The sequence below is a fragment of the Gopherus evgoodei genome, chromosome 1 (genome assembly GCF_007399415.2).
Source record: "Gopherus evgoodei ecotype Sinaloan lineage chromosome 1, rGopEvg1_v1.p, whole genome shotgun sequence".
Lineage (NCBI taxonomy): Eukaryota > Metazoa > Chordata > Testudines > Testudinidae > Gopherus > Gopherus evgoodei.
In genome coordinates, this window is record NC_044322.1 from 294949709 (window position 1) to 294974161 (window position 24453).

General features: G+C 41.8%; 1 protein-coding gene across 1 annotated transcript in view; it reads right to left on the bottom strand.

Moving 5' to 3' along the window:
- Window positions 1–1713: 1713 nt before the first annotated feature.
- ZDHHC17 (zinc finger DHHC-type containing 17) overlaps window positions 1714–24453 on the bottom strand; it is a 137089-nt gene continuing 114349 nt past the window's right edge. Inside the window, exons 13-17 of the mRNA XM_030548671.1 lie at window positions 24058–24151; window positions 15526–15609; window positions 14914–15071; window positions 7232–7326; window positions 1714–5171 (exon numbers count right to left, since the gene is read on the bottom strand). Of these exons, the coding sequence (XP_030404531.1) occupies window positions 5033–5171; window positions 7232–7326; window positions 14914–15071; window positions 15526–15609; window positions 24058–24151 (570 nt within the window). The 3' untranslated portion in view covers window positions 1714–5032. The remainder of the gene's footprint in view (window positions 5172–7231; window positions 7327–14913; window positions 15072–15525; window positions 15610–24057; window positions 24152–24453) is intronic.

Below are 24453 nucleotides of genomic sequence, written 5' to 3' on the forward strand. Positions count from 1 at the left end.
AGACCGTGGACACGTCCTCCGACTTAAACTCGTCTGGTCTAAGTTTCTTTGTCCGCCTGGTCTGCTCTAATTCCTGCAGTAACTGGGCTAGCAACCCGTGGGCAGGATCACCTGGCTGTACCCGGGGCGGGGGTATGAGTTTAGAAACGGTGGCCCCGGATTTTTTGATGATACGGCTACACTCCTTCCAGATGCCTGATGGTGTCTCAGTCCGACTAGTTTCCGCAACCCCCGTGCACTGGGGTTGCAGGGAACCATCGGCCGGCTGACACTTAAAGGTGGGATGGCAGTGGAGGAGGCATCCTACGGCAGGCAGGGTTAATGGGGTAGTATAGCTTTTCGACCCTGACCCTGACTCTATAGTACAAACCCAATCTAGGGTGGGCCTCGCAGACTGTCTGCTGGCCACTTGGTGAAATTGTAAGTGTTGAAATTGCTCGAGCTCAGATTGTTCACGGTCCCCACTACACCACGGGCACTGACCCTCCCGAAGGCATCCTGTTCGTGACGCCATGTTGATTACTGATTACTCTCGCCCCTTGCTCCACCAATATGGCCACCAGGTGCCCGTTATCTACCGGGTAATGAGCGTTGGGGTAGGGCGGAGGTTCGATCACTGGATGCCCTGGGGGGGGTGTCAAGTCCCCACGGGTAGCGACGGAGAGCACGCAAGCAATCACTCTTAGTGTTTAAGAGTATAAGGGTTTATTAAATGAATCACAGATAATGATAAGGGAAAACACGATCAGTTACATCTGGGGCTTACAACACACTACCAAAGCAAATAATACAAATACTGCAATTACAAATAAAAACTGGCCCTGGTATTTTTCTAAATCCCAATAGTTATCTAAATCATTCCAGGGGTTAGTAGGAGTAATATTGGTGCTATTAGTAATCATAAGTGCAGCAACTAATTTCCCTAAACAAATTGTGAGGCTCAACTGATCCCCCTTGCTTTTGAGATTTCCTGGTCAACGGGTTTCCCCTAGCAGGAGTCTCAGGGCGGCTAGAATCAGTCTTTGCCTCTTATCTATCAGTACAGAATACTTAACAGCTAATTATACTTACACATACAAACCACGAAAGTTTCATTACGGCCGGCAACCGGTTAGGCTTCAGGAAACGCGTGAGCCGAGAGAGCGTCCAAGGTGATCAGGCCTGGATACGGTTTCGACAGGAATTCGGGGGCTCTCCGCCCGTCCCCGGGAGGGTACCGGCAATATATAGTAAATTTGTCGTCATTGTTTGTGATAAGCCAATTGGGGGGTCGCGAGTGGCATATGCCCATACAAGGGAGGCAGTCGGGCCCCAACGTCTCTACCCAGGAAGCGACTGTTGTCAGGGGAACTTGGTCTCTTCAGGCTGGCTAACCACAAGGCTTCCTGTTGCAAGTTCTGCTTTCTGAGCGTGACAGGTGGCAGTTCTGAGGGCTGGGGGAAAAATCCGTTGGGGGGGGTGGAGGCCGGAGCACCCGTAGTCTGGCCCTGGGGCCCCACTTGGGGGTCAAACACTCACCCCCCCCCCAATTATATTATCCTCTCTTCAGAATTACACTGGACAAAATAACATCTGGAAATGTGTTGTGCTGCACGATAGGTTTATTTAGACCCTGTCATGAGACAACTGTTCTCCCATATTATTGCTGATGGAGCTAGACAGCTTACTGAATAAATTTAGTGTGACACAAAAAGTCAAGACAAACACTGCAAGTAAGAGTCAATATTTATTTGATTAATAACTTACAAAAATTTTCACAGATTTAATTTATGTAAGGAGAGCTAATTTATTAAACATTTTACAGATTTTTGTTCACCATGTAATACATCAAGATCCTGACAGTAGTAAAATAATACTTGGCACAGTTATAAATAAAGAAAATACAAAAACAATGTATCCATAGCTTAAAATGTAATGATGCTGTTTTATGCATATTAATTTTCAAAAACAAAATCTGGTGGACATCAAAGAACATAGAAACCCGCAAAGAAACAGCACATGTTTAGGGCTGAGACAAAATTTCCATTTACCCAACCTATATCAGATAAAGCTGATCTGATTTCACTCTGAATCAGCTTCACAAAATTTTGGAAGCGATGCAGTTTTGCTGTAATACGCAAATTGTAAGTTTAATAGTTTACTTGACAGAAAAATGCTGTGTAGATGGCTTTTCCCATTCTGATGGTTTCAGGTCATAGGTCTCAGTATTCCTCAAGATAATTAACTCTTTGTATTAGATTTATATGCCCTAAATCCGGGACATTTGCAAGTTGATTCTAAACCCATTGTATTTTTTATTGGCCAAATTTTGCAGTCCATAATGAAGCAAAACTCCCACTAGGGAGCGATGCTCAATTAAAGACTGCAAAATTAACCTCATATTACCACCAAAGTCCACTCTTGTTTTGCAAACATTCTGGTACACAGACATTGTTAGTTAATTGGACAACTAAAATAATAATGTACTTTACACAGTAAATCAGTGGTCCCCAACCTTTTTCGTCTGGCGGGCGCCAAACGACGAGCCACGGAGGACCGTGGCGGCGGCGGAGCAGCTGCCGAAATTCCACCGACAAGCGGCAATGTCAATAGGCGTCGCTGCCAAAATGCTGGCGACAAGCAGCGTCATCCAGAGCAGCATTTCGGCAGTGATGCCTCTGGATGATGTAGCTTGTCAGCGGCATTTCGGCGGAGGCTCGTCCGCCGGCCAGTACACGGGTGCACTTAGATGCCCTGGCAGGCACCTTGGTGCTCACGGGCACCGCGTTGGGGATCCCTGCATTAGATTACTGATGCTAGGAAATGTACTTACTAAAAACTTTCAACTGATTGAAGTTCTTTATGTCAGCCAACCCAATAGAAATGGGGGAAAGTTTTTCCTGGCGGTGCAGAACATTACCTTTAATTGTAAAATAAGTAAAGACATTTTGAAGGCTTGTTCATGTTTTCCATTTAGAAATTAAAAATATGAATAAGGGTGTTATTTGTTCATGTTCACGTTAACAGAATTATTGTTATAATTCTAAATTCTGACAAAATGGCACAAACGTCTTGCCACCCCTGTAACCAACTCCCCCCAAACACTGTATCAAAGATAATGTTGATTTTTTCCCCCCATTCTTAAACATTCAAGTACACTAATGTTACATTTCTGTAAATCTTGATATCTGGTACCTGCAAACTATGTGAGTGTCTTGTGATCAAAGAAACAGCTAAAGAAAAAAATGTCTAGTTGCAAATACTGAACATCACCTATTTAGAGTTTCACTGCTCCTCTTACTAAGGCAAGGGGCGGGAATACCACTAGATTGCTTTTATACTTGTAATCTGCATATTACAGGGAATGCTAATTTTGCCAAGCATCAAACATGCAGTGAATTTGCAGAGTATAATGCCTATTAACAGCACTATTGAACATCACTAAAAGCTCGTTAAATATCTTCCTACACTTTTTGGTTGATAAAATGAAATGAGCAACTTTAAATATACTAACACACACTCACAAGGAGAAAACTATTTGATAAATTATTTATATACAGATACACATTCTTTACAGTGGTCTCTATCAACTGCTTCCAGGTCCCCTCTGAAAACTCCCTTCACAGATTTCTCGAACCACTAGGTTGCTACAGCACTTAAAAGAGAACTAATCCAAGTCTCTCTGTAAACAAATAGTTAAGGAAACAGTGAATAATTCACCATGAGTATAGGAAAACGCCATAACAGAAAATCAGTGCATCACATTCAACAACAAAAAGCCCATTTGGAATGAGATTTCAGATCATTCCTTACCTTTCAAACATATTTGCAGTGAGAGAACTAAACAGAAAAAAATCTCAAGGGTGATTTCCACTTGCTGACATACCATCTTTTTCAGAATGTCCTATTAAATTTTCCATTCATATGTGCTATTAACAGAGATCACACTTTACTTAAGCTTGGATTCAATCATTTTATATGCAAACAACATGAATGTTTTAGTCGGTTTTCATGATTTGTTTTGCAATCACATGGAATTTAAAACTGTTATAAACCTTTCTTTTCTATTAGAGATTTTGCATTCATATCTTTGGTCCCCCTATGCAACTTCTCTTCAAACTTTTCCAGTCACTATGCAATAGATTACACTGGATCACTCCTAGTATTAAATTGTTTATATCATTTGTTCAAAGATATCAAATTAAATTCTGTTTTATTTTTTGCTGAATATCATATAGTATATATTGTGGTCTATTTTTAAAAGGTATATCATGCACTTAAGCAGGGCTTTAACTTCGACAGACAAGCTTTACTTACTCGTGCAACTGTTTATTTTCAGACTATACAACCTCGAAACAAGGTTATTATGTGTATTTCACTGTACCAGAAACAGATGGCCATAACTGCTGACAGCCATAAAATATAGGTAACACACTTATTTGTGAACATCATCCTCATGTGCCCTGCTTCAGCAGCTTAACACATTACAGTCGATCCCCAATAAAACCACATAATTTTAATCACAGTATTGAAACGCACATTTTCCCATGTACATAATACTATAGAAAAATCAATATAAAATCACATTACCTGAACTAAATGTAGCAATCTTAATGAAGTCTGACTGCACTGTGAAATTTAGTTTTAGACTCCAGATTCTTACTCCAATGGAATTATTCAAATTGAGAAATGAATATTTCTGTTCAGCACAACATGACTAGGTATGTCAATACTTTAATAATCTCATGCTCCTTTGTAAAAGGTGTTAAATAAAAAATACAACAACAAATGCAGTGAAAATGTTGTTGTGAATAATTCTCATGTTAAGAATGGTTAAAATCCCTTTTTGATCTTCCTCCTCTTCCTTATCAGGATTGGCAGTTTATTCTGTCCATTTTTACCTTCGTTAATAAAACTCTGATAAAGAGAAGGTACCGTAAGATTCATCGTTAGCCCTACACATAGCATGCTACGGTTCAAAAGATGTGGATTCGAGAGAGAGAAATTTTCAGGCACCACTCAGATCTGATATGCTCACAGGATGAAGATGGTGCTACACTAGCTGGTAGCCTGCTCCTGAAGTTTGGTCATATTCTATTGTATACTGCCTTGTCCAGTCCACAATAACAGGACGAAAAAGACCACAGCATCTGAATTCAAAGAAGTCTATAATATTCCTTATACATCCATGGCTAAAAAAAAACCAACCAAGAAGACATACGTTAGTAAGTAACATCTCAATTCACTGAACATAGCACAAGTTTGTCTACTTCCAAATTTACCATGTCTGCTTGCTCTCCAAAAAGTTCCCCAAATGTAGAAAACTCAAATTCTGAGACCACAGCTGACTCTTTAACCTTAAATCAGCCATTCCCCAAGATAGTATGCAAGGGTTATATAACAACCCATCATCCCACCTTAAAGTTAAGAAAAAATGACTTGCCAAAATATATTTGATAGAAAAAGCAAACAATAGCACCAATAGAACATTATATAAAACTATTGCAGCATTATCCTGCCTTTGATTTCAGACGATGCTATTTTATTTTTCCCATTTTGTAATATGTGAATATTACAACTTAAGCATAGACTGCAAAATTACATGAACTCAAAAATAACAAAACTGAATAAGCTCAAGAGAAATCCCTGAACCATGAACCAATTTCTATCCCACCGCAGGCAATAGTTTGAACCATTAAACAGGCATTACAATGCATCCTGAGGACATGCTCTGTTGGACCAACAGGAAAGCAAAGTTCAGAGCTGAGTGCCATCAACTAAGACCAAAAATAACATTGAAATTTAGGGAAATACAAGAACAAGAGCTTCCGAAGTAAGGAGTATGAGAAGAAGTGGTATTTAGGATAGCTAAGACACAAAATACCTATGGATTTATAGATGAAAATCAACACCTTAAACTGCACCCAGTGATGAACTGGAAGCCAAGGTAATCTGTAGCACATGGGTATAATATATTCCATGCCACAAACACCGCTAACTGGGTGGCCACATTCTATGCTAGCTGAAGTTTCAGAGTGATTTTGAAAGCTAGTCCCACACAGTGTATTGGAGCATACCGTTCTGGAAGTGGCAAAGGCATGGATTCAAAAGGAATCGTTGCACCATTTAAAAGGGCCAGACATGAATATGAAGTGATTGTTCTTCCAGGATCACCTTCAATTTAATTAATACTGGTCTTCAGATTACATGGTGGTTCATAGGCTAAAGATCAGTGTGAATCCTTGAACACTACAAAATATAGAGTATACACATCTCCGTGGACCTAGAGGACAAGACTGATAGCTTCCGAGTCCAGCAGCTGTTAAATCATAGAGCTCATTGTCAATTTCTTAAAGTTTTACAGTCTCTAATATGTAAAAAAAATCTCAGGAAGGCAACTTATTTTTAATCCGAAAGTTTCTGTTTGCTTGAGGGCAGTGAAGCCTTGTAATTACACTGAAAGATGAGTAGGCCTTGATTTTCTGGAAATCAAAACTTAGGTAATAGGATGTAGACTAGAAAGATGAGAAGCAACAACGAGAACATCTGAATTCCTGAAAGGACATTAAGTAAACAAACCGTGGTTGACACTTTTGCTCCATCTTGTAGGCAGTGCTTAGTCAGCTCAAACACTTGTTTCATGATTTTAAGGAACACATCTTCTAAAAGCTCCTAACCTGATAGAAATGGCTACAGGATGTGGAATTTGAAATCAGTGAGGAAAGCAATACATTGCATCTGCTCTGGGCACAGGCTTGTGTTCCACAGACAAAAAGAAATCTGATTGTGGCTGTTGTGCATCTCTAGAAAGGCCATGACCACATGAAGCCATGTTACTAGTCTCACTTGCTAATTTCTTTTGCATGGTGGAACTTGAGAAGAAATGTTGAAGGCAAGTCCTTTTACTAGCACAAAAACAAACTTAGTGAAATGGCAACATCCCCTACAAGGAAGGTGCTTTCCATTTCTTTACCAACAAAAAGACTATTACCTCCCTGGGAGCATAATTTTTTTTTTATGTTAAATCATCAATGGCGAGATTCATTTAGGAATATTAACAGTAATTATAAATCACTTTCCATAATCAGATACATTGGCTTACAGTAAAAATAGCTGTTCAAAAAACTGAAATTCTGGGATCCTATCAGCATCTGGAAGATAGTTTTCAGCATTCAGCTCTGTTTTGTTGCATTCAGTTGTGAAGTTCATTTGTGGGTTGGCTACCTAAATGAGACATTTTTTATAAACTTACTTGAATGGGCTTTCAATAGACGTTGTTGTGACTTTAAAGTGCTTGTATCGTCTTGCATTCATCCTCTCATTTGTAGTGATACCTAAACAAGATATCTAGAAAAGATGAGAGATAAAGCAAACAAACACTTAGAATTTCCAAAATTAAAAGCAAACCAGGAGAGAGAGAAGCTGGGGAAAAAAACCCACATTTATTTGCTACTTTATGGTTGTAATTGTGCAGGACTATTTGGTGCTTGTGAAAGTCAGAGGCTGTTTAGTTTAGGACCAGGCACAATGCAAGCTGCATCACTCTGCCTGTACATCTGCGTTATCTGAGTCTTTCTTGACTGAACAGAACCAGCTGTATCAAATTGTGTACTAGTTTTCTGTTTTAATAAATCCTGATATCCAGAAGAAAAATCCCTAATAATCTATACTGGAGATAATAAATAAGATAAGCAATTATTTTTATTATAGTAGATATTTAGGCATTATCTTAAACAATTTTGAAACAATTTTTCTTCCTTCTTGGCACTGATACTTAAAGTAACTATGAGATGATATTTTTGTAATTTTTTCACTTGTAAAATTTTGTCTCAATAACAAGAAGTTCTAAGAAATAATACATTGGGATGAAAACACCTTCTGCATGGGTCATTTGACTCAAGAAGTGTGAACAGTTTACAGCAACTACTCCAAAATTGTTTTGACCTAAAAAGGGGGAGGCTGAAGAAGTTTTAAATTATGCAAGGCCTGGATTTACTGTAGTATATTGCATGTGCAACACTGGAAACAAAAGTAGAAGAACTCCCTTAACAATTGGGCACTATTGTAAGCTAAAGCTTTAGAATTCTTAGTGTCATATGGTAACTCAGCCCCATGTTATGGGATCAAGAAGCCATGTCTGATAATCCTGAGCATTCAGGAAATTACACTCAGGTTTACTTGCCTTTTCTGGATGTACTGAAGTTTTGTCCCTTTAACAGAGAGGTATCTAAAGAAAGAGGACACGATTTAAAAAAAAAAAACGAGAGCCTTAAGTTAGGCACCTATTGCTAGGTTCTGTAAGAAGAGGCCTGATTTTCAAAATGAATGAGAACTCTTGAGTACTCATATTCTCTTTTGAAAAAAATCAAGCCACCTATTTAGGAGTTTAACTTTAGGAAACCATTTTTGAAAATCTTGGCTAAGTCTTTTAATCTTCTCCAGGGAACAAGGAAGCTGCTTGGAAGACAGAACAGAGAGTGGCAAGGAACAATACCAGAGAGTGAACCCATCAGAATGATCAGTCAGGGGATCAGTCAACTTTACTTTCAAGCCATCAGAGAGGAATCAAGAGAGGGGCTGTGGAGTTAAAAAAGCAAAGAACAAAGCTCCTAAGAGAAAGGCCAAGTTAGAATCTCTAGGAACAGGTTTTGACAAGTTCTTTTAAGTTACCTTTTATCTTTCTGCACACAATAGTATAAATAATGATTTGGCCACATTAAATAATGTAGTTATTTCACATTTCATTTTTCATATTTCCTACACTGCATGGTTTCTGCCTTGTAAACAGGATTTAATACAATTATAGTAATTTTGCCTTCATCACATTGAAGGGTGCAAAGCATTTCACGAGGCACCGTGAGGAAAGTGTTCTTCCAGGTTCCATAGAATTTGAAGAAATATCTACCAACATATCCCATTCTAAAGCAGGGGTTCTCAAACTGGGGGGTTGGGACCCCTCAGGGGGTTGCAGGGTTATTACATATTGGGGGTCGCAAGCTGTCAGCCTCCACCCCAAACCCCGCATTGCCTCCAGCATTTATAATGGCATTAAATATATAAAAATGTGTTTTTAATTTATGGGGGGGGGTTGCACTCAGAGGCTTGCTATGTGAAAGGGTCACAAGTAAAAAAGTTTTGAGAGCCACTGTTCTAAAGTAACTTACATATGGAGTTTAATGGATCCTGGGATAGTTGGGGATTGGAAGGCATACTGGAAAGTTGCATATTCACATTTCTTTAGTACTCTGGTGCTTTATATTGGTTTGGAAGCCACACTGAATACATGTGGTCACCCTGGCTCATTTATCTTGGGCAGGAAATCCCACTGGAAGGTAGTGTGGTGGCCCTGGATCACACGTATAAACTTGGAATCTATATTGGTGGTTGCTCTAAATCATCGTTACAGGAGAGAAGGAAAAAGCTGAGATGTCTGACAGTTTATTTAAAACTTCGGAGTGTGGATCCTATTTCTGATATAACTGGAAACACTGAAGTGGTAACTAAGCCCTTGTGAAGAGACTTGTGATAAGACTTTGTTCTTTACTGTTAGGATAGATAAGGAAAAGTATTCCTTTTTCAATATAGCTAATGTGATGTATTTGAATATTATTTTCCTGTCTAAACCTGTAATTGATAATTCCAATAGTTGGCCTATGATTTTGTTAAGATATTTGAATAAATTTTCCTCTGTTGGCTTTTGTACTGACAGATAATGCAAAACACACAATGGTTTCATTAGATGGGCAGACATAGGAACATCTGAAATACAGATCCCAGCCCCACAGAACATATTGAACTCTCTGGCTCATTCCAAGACTACTTAGACAGATTGTTCATCCAGGCTACTATTTTGAGTACTGGTTAGAATTTCAGTCTGTGTTACAAGATTGCTGGTCAGACATGGTAATGAGGTGTCTGGGAAGGAAGACTGACAATTACATTCAAGGGAAAAGCTAAATGTCTGATCACAAGAGATCTTTAGCGTGAGAAAATTCAAAGAATCTATTTATATTTTAGCATATAGAATTACCTGTTATGTGAACATATTCATTAATTTCAGTGGGATATGTGAATGCTCAGTGATTCTTAGTGAGGAAAAGGCACAAAATGCATGAAAATTGTTTCAGTATAGTGCATCTTTTACTCCTGACAGAATTCTGCACCTCTGTGTATCCCCCCACAGAGAAAAATGCAAGAGAAATCTGCGGGGGGGACAAAAGCCTCTTCTCTAACAACACATGTGTTCAAGCGAGCCTGGAGCAGCCTCAAACACGCAAATCACTGGGGGAGGAGGGCTGGGTGTGTGTGCCTGCATGGGAGACGTTGATCACCATCAAGGGGTGGGGCTACGCGTGTGTGCCTGCCAACAAGCGAGAGAGACTCTGTCCCTCTCACTTGCTACTACAGCTTGCCTGGCGGGGAAGGGTAGGGCTTTTTATTATGCATGAGGCAGACTTTGTCCCTGAGGCAGAAATGTAGCAGCCTGCCTACACAGTAATGTTATTAATGTTCCTATTGTTAGTTAACTGTTCCCATTCTCAGACAATTCCTCAAGGAGTATAAAACCTGTAGAAGTTTTAAGGCTCCTACATTACTAGAGTGATGTAAAGTCTTATAAATGACAGTAAGAGAATCTGCTAGGAAGATCAGTGTGCTTTCTCACCTTTTTCCTGTGCCAAAGTGACACAATCGAGTTAGATTACAGCTCAGAATTTATTTTACTTACCCATTTAAAAAAAAAAAAAAGACTTTGAGGGCAAATAAAACATTTACCAAGCAGTCAATACAATGTCAGGGCAATCAGAACCAAGCACTTCCCAAAGTACCCAGCCAGGTTCAGGACAATGATTAGCAAAACTGTACGACTTTCGTGTGTGAAAGTCTGAGCAATTTAAAATGACATTCTACTTTTTTAAGGCTTTTTTGTTGTTGTTGTTTTTTTCTGTTTGGTGTTCTGTAATGTAATTTAAATAAAAATCCTGGATTATAACTGGAATACAGGGTATTGGTTACCAAGTGTTTGTAACTTATCTTTCATGTGTTCAGGTAATGCTGAATAGTTAATTGTGACTTTTTTCTGCATTGTAGTTTAAATAAATTACCAAAACAATTGAAACTGGTGTGATTATACTGCATTACTTTGACAAATAAGTATGCAGAAAATTTTGCAGGATAGTTAATTTTTTGGCGCAGAATCCCCCCAGGAGTACTTTTTTCGCAGTGGAACAGCTACATTGCTATTTCCTTGTCTAGATGTTTGTTCAACCCTCCCAGGCATGTGTATGCCTTCCATTACCATTTCTGAGAGCTTTAAGAATGGATTTATAACTGCCACCATCCTTTCCATAAACTATACCAAAATACATGTAAATAACCTATTGACTTTGAAAAATTAATATAGTTCTTAGTATGAGAAATATTACCTGCATACTATCAACTTTGATGTTTTGTATTGTACTTTACAGAGATGTATACATAGACTTTTTTTCCCGAAGAGTAAAGTTATATTTACAAAACTGAGTCTCATCTGCAACTACTCTGATCTACAGCAAATATACACAATTTCTTTATTATATGCATTTGTAGTTCTATTACTTTTATTTTATGTAACAGCCAAGACCTGAACTCATTTTACACTGAGCTAACAATATGTAGACCCAACTTACTATTTTTAAGCTATATATGTACTAGGAAAATGACCACTGCTGACAACAGTTAACAGCAACGGGTCCCCTCAGCTGGAAACTGTTTAACTACTAGTCTAGATTCCATTGAAAAGATTTTGTCCAGTTAATTATACAATGCATAACTGAGCCCAGACTTACACAACTTGTATGCACTCAGTCACTGAACTGTTTTAATCATGTTTCACTCATGCCTTCTCCAATGGTGTTAAATATTTTTGTACCATTACCCAAGCAATTAAGCAGTTTACAAACACGAGTTGAAAAAGAGACAGTGAAGACCTACTACTGACCACCACTATCAGCAATGGATTAGTTTCCCAATATAGAAAAACCTATAGTCTAGGGCTAGGCACCACATACTCTGCTGCAAGCTAAATGCAACTTCTGTGGCAAAGCCATTCATATCTGCATGCTCCAGTAGGAGAAACTCAAAATTCTGTGGCAGTTTCTGATAAACTAAGGATGAATGTTTTTACTAAATTAAGATGAAATTGAATAATACAATTAGTACAGTATTGCATCTATAATTTATTTTCATATCAAATTAAATTCATTTTACTCCTCTGTATTTTCCCTGTGCCACAGGTTTTTTTAGGGCTGTTGATTCATCATAGTTAACTCACACGATTAACTAAAAAAAATTAATCGTGATTAAAAAAATTAATCACACTGTTAAACAGAATACCAATTGAAATTTATTAAATATTTTTGGATGTTTTTCTACAGTTTCCAATATTTTGATTTCTATTGTAACACAGAATACAAAGTGTACAGTGCTCACTTTAAATTATTATTTTTGATTACAAATATTTGCACTGTAAAAGTGATAAACAAAATAAATAGTATTTTTCAATTCACCTCATACAAGTGCTATAGTGTAATCTCTTTACTGTGAAATTGTAACTTACAAATGTAGAATTTTTTTGCTGTATAACTGCACTCAAAAACAAAACAATGTAAAACTTTAGCGCCTACAAATCCACTCAGTCCTACTTCAAGTTCAGCCAATCGCTAAGACAAACTAGTTTATTTTTATTTACAGGAGATATTGCTGCCGGCTTCTTATTTACAATGTCACCTGAAAGTGAGAACAGGCATTCACGCGGCACTTTTGTAGCCAGAGGTATTTACATGCCAGATATGCTAAACATTCGTATAACCCTTCATGCTTTGGGTACCATTCCAGAAGACCATTCCAGCTTCAATGCCGATGATGCTCGTTAAAAAAATAATGCATTTGTTAAATTTGTGACTGAACTCCTTAGGGGAGAACTGTATGTCTCGTGCTCTGTTTTACCCACATTCTGCCATACATTTCATGTTATAGCAGACTCGGATGATGATCCAGCACATGTTCGTTTTAAGAATACTTTCACAGCAGATCTGACAAAACGCAAAGAAGGTACTAATGTAAGATTTCTAAAAATAGCTACAGCACTCGACCCAAGTTTTAAGATCCTGAAGTGCCTTCCAAAATCTGAGAGGGACGAGGTGTGGGGCACGCTTTCAGAAATATTAAAAGAGCAACACTCCAATGCAGAAACTGTAGAACATGAACCACCAAAAAAGAAAATCAACCTTCACCTGGCGGTTGAAGCATGAAGGGGCATATGAACCTTTAGTGCATCTGGCATGTAAATATCTTGTGACGTCGGCTACAACAGTGCCATGCGAACACTTGTTCTCACTTTCAGGTGACATTGTAAACAAGAAGTTGGCAGCATTATCTCCTGCAAATGGTAACCAAACTTGTTTGTCTGAGTGATTGGCTGAACAAGAAGTAGGACTGAATAGGACTTGTAGGCTCTAAAATTTTACATGGTTCTATTTTTGAACAGTTTTTTTTTGCACATAATTCTACATTTGTAAGTTCAACTTTCATGATAAAGAGACTGCACTACAGTATTTATTTGTATAGGTGAGTTGAAAAAAATTATTTCTTTTGTTTTTTTACAGTGCAAATATTTGTAATAAAAATAAATATAAAGTGAGCACTGTACACTCTGTATTCTGTGTTGTAATTGAAATCAATATATCTGAAAATGTAGAAAACATCCAGAAATATATAAATAAGTGGTATTCTATTATTAACAGTGTGATTACTTGTGATTAATTTTTTAATTGCACAATTAATCGTGATTAATTTTTTTAATCGCGTGACATCCCTAGTTTTTTTTATGACAAAGAACTGCATGGAAAATGTTGTAAGAGGAAAAAGCTGGAAGTTTGGTAAGTTGGGGACCTCAGCACCTGGGAGGAGCCCAGTGGGAGTCAATTAAGCTGGAAGCGTCTGCTAAAATCATTAACAATGAACAGTTACTTTTCACATATAAACCATTGCACTGAATTTTTGAAACAAGACTATGCATATGCAAATTAGATACCTTTTAGAGCATGCTAGCAGGGTCTATGTGGGGCAATTAAACCACAACATGTTACAGTGCTTTATAAATCAGACCCCTCTAGAGAGCTGTGCCATGCCATGTAGACAAGCCAAGCAGTCTCGAGTTCCTGATGACTGCTCCACTAAAAGCTAGGAGTGTCATGAAGGTGATAGGTGAAAGAGTATCAGCATTTAAATCTCTTTGAGTGCCATTTAGAAGCACTAATAATTAGCAACAGGCTTCAACCATGTACTATGAAATAAGGGTACAGTTTTCAAAAGCACTTAAGTGACTGAAGAGCCTAAGTCCCATTTTGAAAAGTGACTTAGGAGGATAAGTCTCACTGAAAGTCAATGAGACTCAGGAGCCTAAGTGCCTGAATTGCTCTTAAAAATGGGACTTAGGCACTTTTGAAAAAAATTATCCAAGGTTTCAAACCAAGAAAATGTTAGCCAAAAGTGATTGAAGAAAGCCTTCTAACCTAATTCAATGACTATCTTATTCAAACTCTTCACTTGTATGGCTGTCAAGGGAGCTACTGAATAGAGACTTCTGATCCCTTTCACTCTTAATAAAATGATCATTTGCACAAAGACCTTCACACTCTTTCAACTCCTAATAAGACAATCTCCCTTTTGCCTGGTGACCCCAGATTCCCTCCCTATTCTAAATGAGGCAACCCCTATGACTGACAACACAATCAGCTTTCTATTTCCTCTGCAAACCATGTTTCTGTGATCACTGAGCCTTGTTTATAACCATGTTGAGTAAACTGAAAAAGGAATATTTGATGTAACGGGAATGCAAATTTACTTTCAATATTCAAGGTTGACTATAATAAGTAACAAAGTGCCTTGTCATACCTGATACATCTGACACATGAGTAACACAGCCACCCACATGAAATGAAACACACTATTTAGAAACATCCAAAACATCCAAGGTGAACAGGTGGCAATTTGTGTAATGTATGTCCACAATCCATCCTTTGTGTAAGTAGTCTCACAATGGATTCCCCAGTCTGGAAGAAGAAAAAAATTATAGATTTAAAAATCATATAAAATCCTCAGATCACACATTTTTTCTATATATCAATGTAGTATTTAAATTTGAACTGGTCAGAAAACTTTGACAAAATGCAATTTTTTTATGAAATATGGAAATAATTTTCGAAAACCTTCACAATTTGTTCCTCCTTTTCTAACCAGCTGTATTTAAAGTCACAGAGATGATAGTAACTTAATGAGGGGCATGGAATAATAGTAACAAGGACTGTATAGAATTCTTAATGAGATATTTTTCTAATAACAACTAGGTATTCTTCTATTCTAGAACACCTGAACTGGGCAGATACTAAAGCATATCTCAGTTCCAATACAAATAGTATCAGAGTATAACTCTGATAGTGCAAACACTCATATGAGGAACTAAATGAAACATTGTACTTAAAAACAATAAAGAAAAAATGTACTCACAAGAGATACAGCCATAAATCATCCAACAGATCATAAAAAGCAAAAAGAACAGATATCCCATGAAATAGCGATGGTTCCCTGCTCCTAAAGATGAACACAAACAACATGTATTAATTTTTTCCGCCTTGAGAAAAGTCAGTAATACGCTTGATGGCTGATTTACATGTGATTTAAATTTAAATTATTTTAGGACAACACTGCTAATTACTTTATATGGAAACATTACATTAGTCTGTAATATCTATAAGACTTCTTAGAAGCTCGAAAATAGGTGTTTTTCTCCCTTACAATTTTGCCCTTTTAATAAGGCCAAACACTGTAAATTAAACAAGCGCATGTGAATTTCAGCTGCAATATGGTAGGAGCACAGAAAAATAAAACAATCTGCTTTATTGATATCAACACAGCTTTGGGAATTGGTTAGTTAACAGCTGTTGCAGAGCCAAGAAGAACTCAAAAACTGTTTTGGTGTGTCTAAAAAATACTGAATTATTTTTGTTTCTTGGCAACAGAGGGCAGGTATATTTAATAAGACGTACAGAAAATAGAAATCTGGACAAAAATCCACATCCTCTTTTGACAATTAAAGGTATAGGACGAGCTGACCTTAAACTGTTTGACAGCCAACTGAAAAGAAAATATTCAACAAAAAGATGGATAGACAACAATTTAAGTAAACAAGATGTTAAAAAAAATTGGTTAAATTAATGAATGAAACTTAAAAATTCTACGTGTAATTAAATTTAAAATGAAGTGAATGACACATAATGTAACAGCATTTGCTCAAAGTGAAAAAGACAGTTACCTTTTTCGTAACTTGGTGTTCTTCAAGATGTATGGCTCATGTCTATTCCACAGTAGGTGTGCATGCTCGCCATGTGTAGTGGTGCTGGAAGTTTTTCCCCTAGCAGTACCCATAGGAGGAGAGCGACCCCTGGAGTGGAGCCTGCCTGGCACGGTATAAGGGGAGCTGTGCGCTCCCCCCACCCTCAGTTCCTTCTTGCCAGACAACTCTGACAGAGGGGAAGGAGGGCGGGAGGTGATTCCAAGCTGGGTCTGCTGGAGGTGGGCAGTTCACAAGTTCTCGGGACGCAGTACCGCCCTGCCGAACCTGGTGTCATCCCTGGTTTGGGAGACTTTCGCATAGTGCGAGGTGAACGTGTGAACTGAAGACCACATGGCAGCCATACAAACGTCCTGAATAGGGAGTGGGCCACAAAGGCAGCTGACAAGGCCTGCGCCCGCGTCGAGCATGCCCTAAGAATAGGCAGCGGGGGAACACCCGCCAGCACATAACAGTGGCTGAGTGGAAATCAACTGGCCTCTCGTGCACTCAGCTGAGGCAACAAACAGCTGCGAGGACTTTCGGAATGGCTTGGTTTGCTCGAGGTATAAAGCCAGAGCCCGCCTCACATCGGGAGTGTGAAGGCAGCATTCCTCATTAGTTGCGTGAGGTTTGGGGCAAAGGACTGGTAGGAAAACATTTTGACCCATGTGGTAGGTGGGGAGACCATCTTTGGGAGGAACGCGGGGTGTGGGCAGAGCTGGACCTTGTCCTTATGAAACACCGTATACGGTGGCTCAGAGATCAGGGCCCTGAGCTCAGAGACCCGCCCAGCCGATGTGATAGCAACCAGGAAGGCCAACTTCACGAGAGGTGAGACCAGGAACACGTGGCCAGCCTCTCAAATGCGGGCCTATAAGCTGAGCCAGCACTAGATTCAGGTCCCACCGTGGGACCAGGGGCTTAGAATATGGGTAAAGCTGGTCCAACTCCTTAAGGAACCGGCCGGTCATAGTATGGGAGAACACCGTATGTCCTTGCACTGGGGGATGGAAGGCAGATATGGCTGCCAGATGCACCCTGACTGACGAGGGTGCCAGGCCCTGGGCCCTCAGATGGAGGACGTAATTGAGGATAAGCTGGATCGGGGCAGCTGTTGGGGATACACCTTGATCTATCGCTCACCTAGCAAAACGAGACCACTTCGCCGTGTAAGAGTGCCAAGTGGAGGGCCATCTACTCTCAAGGAGGATGCGCTGAACTGGAGCTGAGCATGTCCTTGCCTCGCCACCTAGTCACTGAGCAGCCATGCCATGAGGTGAAGAGCTGCCAGGTTGGGGTGGAGGAGACGGCCATGGTCCTGAGAGAGCAGGTCCGGGTGGAGCAGCAATGGCCATGGCGGAGCCACCACCAGGCCGAAGAGGGTCCCCTACCAGTGCTGCCTGGGCCACACCGGGGCAATGAGGAGGACCCTGTCTTTGTCCATCTTTATTTTCTCTAGGACCCTGCTGATCAGCGGGAATGTGAGTTGGCCTGACCAGGGCAGATTGAAAGCATCAAAGATAGCACCCCTCCCCAATCCCCTTCAGAGCAGAACCGGGGGCATCGTCGGTTCTGTCAGGTCGCGAACAGGTCCACCTGGGGAGTTCCGCATCTCCAGAAAACCTGGAAGGCCACTTCCAGTTGTAGGGACCACTCGTGCTGAAAGGAAAAGTCCCTGCTCAAGCGATCTGCCCTCATGTTCCAGGCACCAGGTAGGTGAAAAGCTTTTAGGTGGACGTCGTGGACTATATAGAAGTCCCACAGGCTGAGGGCTTCGTGGCAGAGGGCGGAGGATCGGGCCCAGCCTTGCCTGTTGATACAGAACATCGAGGCCGTGTTGTCCGTGAGAACCCTGACTACCTTGCCTTTCACGTGCAAGTGGAAGGCCGTACACGCCAGCCACACTGCCCTGAGTTCCTTGACATTTATGTAAAGGGTCAGGTCTTGCGGAGACCACAGGCCTTGGGTCTGAAAACTCCCCACATGGGCTCCCCAGCCCAGGTTCGATGCATCGGATACCAGCTCCACTGACAAGGCCCTGTCCCTGAACACCACTCCTCGGAGCATATTGCTTAGTGTGGACCACCACCGTAAGGAGGCGGTCACCGAGTTTGGCATGGTGAGGACTTGTCCAACCTGTTCGTGGCTTGGGAGAACTGCGAGGGCAGCCAGAGTTGTAGGGGCCTCATCCTGGGCCTGGAGTGGTGGACCACATATGTACACCCCAACATGTCACCTAGCAGCTGTAGGCAGGACCTGACTATCGTCACCAGGAACTTACGATTGAGTTGATGAGCACTTTCAGGGTCTCGAAGCTGTCTGTGGGGAGAGAGGCCCTGGCCAACATTGTATCCAGGAGCACCTCGATAAACTCTATGCATTGCACTGGGACTAACGTGGACTTGGTGTTGTTTACCAACAGGCCCAGGGTGGTGCATGTGGACAGGAGGAGTGCCATATGATCCCTCACCTGCGACCGGGAGGTGTCCTTGACCAGCCAGTCATCCAGATAGGGGAATATCTGGACCCCCCGGCACCTGAGGTAGGCCGCTACTACCGACATGCACTTTGTAAAGACCTTGGAGGCAATGGACAGACCAAACAGGAGGACCATGAATTGGTAGTGATTCTGTCCCACCACAAAACAGAGGAAGCGCCTGTACCCTCGAATATATAGATACGGAAGTATGCATCCTGTAGATCGAGGGCCACTTACCAATCCCCGGGTTCCAGGGAGGGGATGATGGAGGCCAGGGAAACCATGTGAAACTCAAGTTTTACTAAGTACAGGTTCAGACTTCGCAGGTCCAGTATGGGTCTGAGCCCCCCTTAGGCCTTCGGGATAAGGAAATACCGGGAGTAATACCCCTTGCCCAGGAACTCCTTGGGCACTGCCTCTTATCACTCCTAGTTCCAGGAGTCTCCCGACCTCCTGCTCGAGCAGAACCTTGTGCGATGGGTCCCCCAAGAGGGACAGGGGCGGGAGGTGGTGGTTGGGCAGGTAGGAGGTAAACTGGAGGGTGAAACCTTGGGAGATGGAGTTAAAGACCCAGCAGTCCGAGGTGAGCTGCAACCATTCTGGTAGGAACGCACATAATCGATTGGAAAAAAGGAGATTTATTGGGGCTGAAAATGGCGGGGTACCCCTGAGCATCCTGTCAAAAACGCCTTTTACCAGCCTGCTTGCCATTAGAGGTTCCAGGCTGTGGGGCAGAGTGGTATTGTCTTTGCAGACGTTTCTTATAGTCCCATTGCTTCTTATGTGTGACCTCGTATTTTGGGAGAGCAGCCCAGGTGGGAGCCTGCTGTGGCTTGAACTTGGGTTTTGCCGGAGCAGGGACATAGAGGCCCAGGGTCTGGAGGGTCGTATGGGAGTCTTTCATGCTGTGCAGGCTTGTGTCCGTTTCCTCCACAAATGGTGCCTTCCCATCAAAAGCGAGATCCTGCATTGACGACTGTGCCTTGCTGGATAACCCAGAAAGCAAAAGCTAGGACACCTGTCTCATGGACACCACCGAGGCCATGAACGGTGTGGCCATGTCTGCTGCATCCAAAATGGCCTGCAGAGATGCCCTTGTGGTGGCTGCCCCTTCCTCCATGAGTGCCTTAAACTCCTGTCTATCACGCTCCTGGAGGGAGTCCTTGAACTTGGGGAGGGATCCTCAGAGTTTAAACTCGTAGCGACCCAGGAGAGCCTGATGGTTTGCTACCCTCAGTTGGAAGCTTGACGATGAATAAATTTTTCTTCCAAAAGCATCCAGCCTCTGAGAGTCTTTGTTCTTTGGGGTCAGGGCTGGCTACCCCTGTCACTCCCTGTGGCTGACCAACTCAACCACCAAGGACTTGGGTGCCATGTGGGTATACAGACATTCATGCCCCTTAGTGGGTACGAAGTACTTGTGCTCCGCCTTCTTAGAGATGGGAGCCAATGAGGCTGGCGTTTGCCACAGGGCATTTGAAATTTTAGCCACCCCTTCATGGAGCGGCAAGGCCACCCTGTCCGGTGCCGAGGGGGATAGCACATTGAACAGGGAGTCTGAGGGCTCTTCCATTTCCTCAGCCTAGAGATGAAGGCTTGCTGCCACCCTTTTTAGTAAGTCTTGATCGACCCGGTAGTCCTCCTTTTGGATGGAGGGGGACAGGGCTGCAATCAGCTCCTCCGGACAGGCTGAGGAAGCCGGTGCGGTGCTTTGGGTGTTGTCCGGCACTGGAGGATCCATCACCTGGTCAGATTCCAGGAAAGGCACCGAGGAAGCAGAGCCCATCAACTCCTTTCTCGGCAGTCTAGGTATAGAGGCTGATGATGCTTCCGATGCCCCAGCCACCAAGCAAGCCCTCACCAGGGTCTGCACTGAAGGCCACGCTGCCCACTGGTACCACTGGGCCAGCCATGACGCACGGTGCCATTGCACTTGCTGAGGCACCGGTGGGGCTGTCCGATCAGGCTGGCTACTGTGGCCTGTAGACAGGCGACTGTGAGCAGAGGTGGGGCTGGCATACGGCACGCTGCTGCTTCTCAGGACAGGAAGTGGCAACGGTGCTGGGATCTACATCGACTGCAGGACCGTGACCTTGAGGCGGGAGAACGGCACTGATGTTAGTAAATGCTCTGCGAGTGATCTCAACAAATGGACCCGCGATGCTGAGGAGCCAGCAATTGATGCCCTGAGCTATGATGCCTTGGTGGAGACTTCAAGCAGGATTCCAAGTGGGAACGGCATCGATGGTCATGCCGCGACGGACTGCGGTACTCCCTTTGAGGAGAGGACCATTGGCGATGTCCGCCACAGTCCCGTCTGAACTCGCTTTGTGAAGACAAGCGGTGCTGGAAGTCTCGATCAGATGGCACCCCTCTAGACAGTCTGGTCGGCGTCGAGGGCGATCCACATGGACTGAGCCCTGAACGATCACTAGGCCATGAGCAGTATCGGGAACGTTCCCTTTACTGAGACCGGTACCAGGCTGGCAATGACTGCAGTGATTCTAGCAGCGGCTTGCCTCTGGATCGTGGGGCCAACACATTGGAGGTGTTCCCAGCACTGGCATGGATATGACATCCTTAGCTGCCTGGAGGGCTTTCAGGCGCGGTGCTGGGTACCAGATCGGAGCAGCATGCCAGGGTCGGGGCCAGCGTCAATTCCACCAGGATGGCCCAGAGTCTAATGTCCCTTTCTTTTTTAGCCCAGAGTTTGAATGACTTGCAGATCTTACACCTTTCGCTGATATGAGTTTCTCCCACACAGTCTGTGTGCGGGTCACTCCTTGGCACAGAACGCCTACAGGAGCCGCACAACTTAAATCCTGGGGCATGGGGCATGCCCCGGCCCGAGCTCCCTAACAAAACTCCACTGAAAACTAAACTGACTACAGGTACTACTGAACGGAGCTGGAGCTGAGCAGTTCTGACGCACCTTCACTGTCGGCAAGAAGGAACTGAGGGTGGGGGGAACACGCAGCTCCCCTTATATCGCACCAAGCAGGCACCACTCCCAGGGTCAAGAAGGGTGCTCTCCCCCTATGGGTACTGCTAGGGGAAAAACTTCCAGCACTGGTGCACGTGGCAAGCACGTACACTTACTGTGGAATACACATGAGCAATCACTCGAAGAACCACTTTTACCATGCGTTAATATACCTGATAGATGCATTTCTAATATTGTGATACATTTATTTGTATATATACTATTTGGAACTTCTCAACTTTCCCTCAATTTGTAAAATACATTCACTAATACAGTACTCCAATGACCCTAGGACGCGCACTAACCACACAGACACTTCACAGATGATAATAGGCTACAAAAGATGTGTCCCTCTGTATGCAAGCAGCAGAGCACTTAATTAGTCATTTTTGTCAAATATTTTGCCTATTAAACCACGAGCTTCCTCCAGAGGGAAAAAATAATTAATTGCTTTTAACAAGTGAAATGAACAAATAAATAAGACAAAAGCAGAAAACCCAAACATACAAGTTAGAACAAGCACACAAGGCACTTCCTTTCTCCAAAATCAAAGAGCTTCCTTCATCTGTGAACATGTTGCAATGTTGCTTTTATAAGCAACGAATATATGAGGAATGATGTTGGAAGTATATGTTGGGAGGTGAGTGTGAGAGACAGAGACTGTGTGTGTGTTGTGTGTGTGTGTGAGAGAAGGGGTACATAAACACATGCTGCTGGCTGTGCGCACTCTGCTAATCAGCTGGGTGGCACTTGAATCTCTCCTGTGCAGCCGCCCAAGCGAGCAGCTTACAGGGAACAGTTTCAGGGACACATGGGGTCAGGTTGGTGCAGGGACACATGGGGACGGGCTTAGGGTGGGGGTACAGGGACAAACTGGGACGGGGCAGATATGCTTGACTGAATGAGAGTCAAAAGAACTGTTCCATACTTCTCTCACCCACACCCAACAACCTTCCAGGTTCACTGCCAAGCTCCTTCCCAGCAATTACTTTCCTCTCCCTCAGCTCCTCTGACTCCCCCAAGCCTTTGCACTGCTTCTGAGGGGTGCAGGAAACACAGTTCTGTACTGTAGTTTACATGAATCATTACTCAAAGTTCTGTATTAATATGCCTAGTAAGTTATCTATTTGTCAAAAAAACATTTCCTGAATCTTTTTTGTTGTCTGTATTATTTCAGACTTGCTTTCTGACAGGTATCTTGAAATAATTTACCAAAATAATTGAAACTGGCATGATTATACTGTGTTATTTTGACAAATAAAATATTCAGAATTTTGCAGAATTTTAAAATATTGTGCACAGAATTTTTAATTTTTTTGCGCAGAAATTCCCAGGGAGTAGAAAATCCACCTAGATGGCAAGCCATCTTGAATCTACTGACACATAGCAATGAATTAATTGAGCACTTGGCTACAGTTCTCTAATGGAAAATACTTGTTTGTGAGTTTACCTGTTACCCAGACTTTAATTTCCTAGTACTCCATGCTTCATCTCATATATATTAAAGAGACTAATCACCACTGTAGTCAGTATATGCACTCTTGTTTTGTTGGAAACGAAAAAGATGCTGTATTGATAAGTAACTGAAAATGTGATTAATGATTTGCAATAGAGTTCATATTTGACAAAAACATACTTACATACTGTTTATGTGGTGTTATAATTATTGCTGAAATAAAACGTTTAAAAATTAATAGGGATGAAATCAGTTTATTTAGGACTTGTCTACACAGAGCAGAAATATGCACCAGAGGGGTTTGCTTTCTAAAGCACACTTGTGTCGCATGCGAACTGGCCCGTGTAGAGTCTGTTGGGGCAATCTTTTTAGTTCATGTCAGGAGGAACACCATGGTCAGTTAGTGCATGTTGGTGCACTTTAGAAATCACACCCCTCTACTGCACACTTCTGCTCCATATAGATAAGCCCTTAGAAACAAAGCTATAAGTACTTATGTATGGGCTGGTAACAGAGAAGAGAACTGTGAATAATGCAATGAATCAGAAAAAACGAAAATTCAGGCTGAACATCGAGATGCTTTTGGTAATACTGAAGACCTAGACTAGTCTTTCGCAGGAAGTTGTCAGAAACCATGTTACTGTGGTCATTTAAAACAGGAATTTACAAAGTACAGAGGAATATACTGTAGAGAACGATCTTGCATTGAGAAAGGGGTGGACAAACTGATCTAACTGTATTTTTCCCATCTCTATTTGTTAAGATTCCATATTTGAGCAATCACTTACCTACACAGTTACCCACCCATGGGCAGTGGTGGTCAAACTTTGCTATACATCGATTGCACACGCCACAATGTTTGGACCTCACTGGCTTCCGTATCTGTTTGACAGATATTTATGGACATATAATTACAAAAAGCTTTATAGTAAAGCGAAAGGAAAAGTCTGACAGATTTACACTGATGAAAAAAATGAATTTTAATGCATGTTAAAATACTTTGCTGCTGTTAATCCCTTAGATCAAGGTCAACAGGAATTTAAAAGCCTAATGGCTAATTCAGATTCCATTAAACAATTAGTGTCTTGAAATTTCATCATACGTCAGCTATGGTACGTATGGTACAAAAATCTATTTAAAATATTTTCCCTTAAATGAAAATGTTGCATCTTAAAAAGTATCAA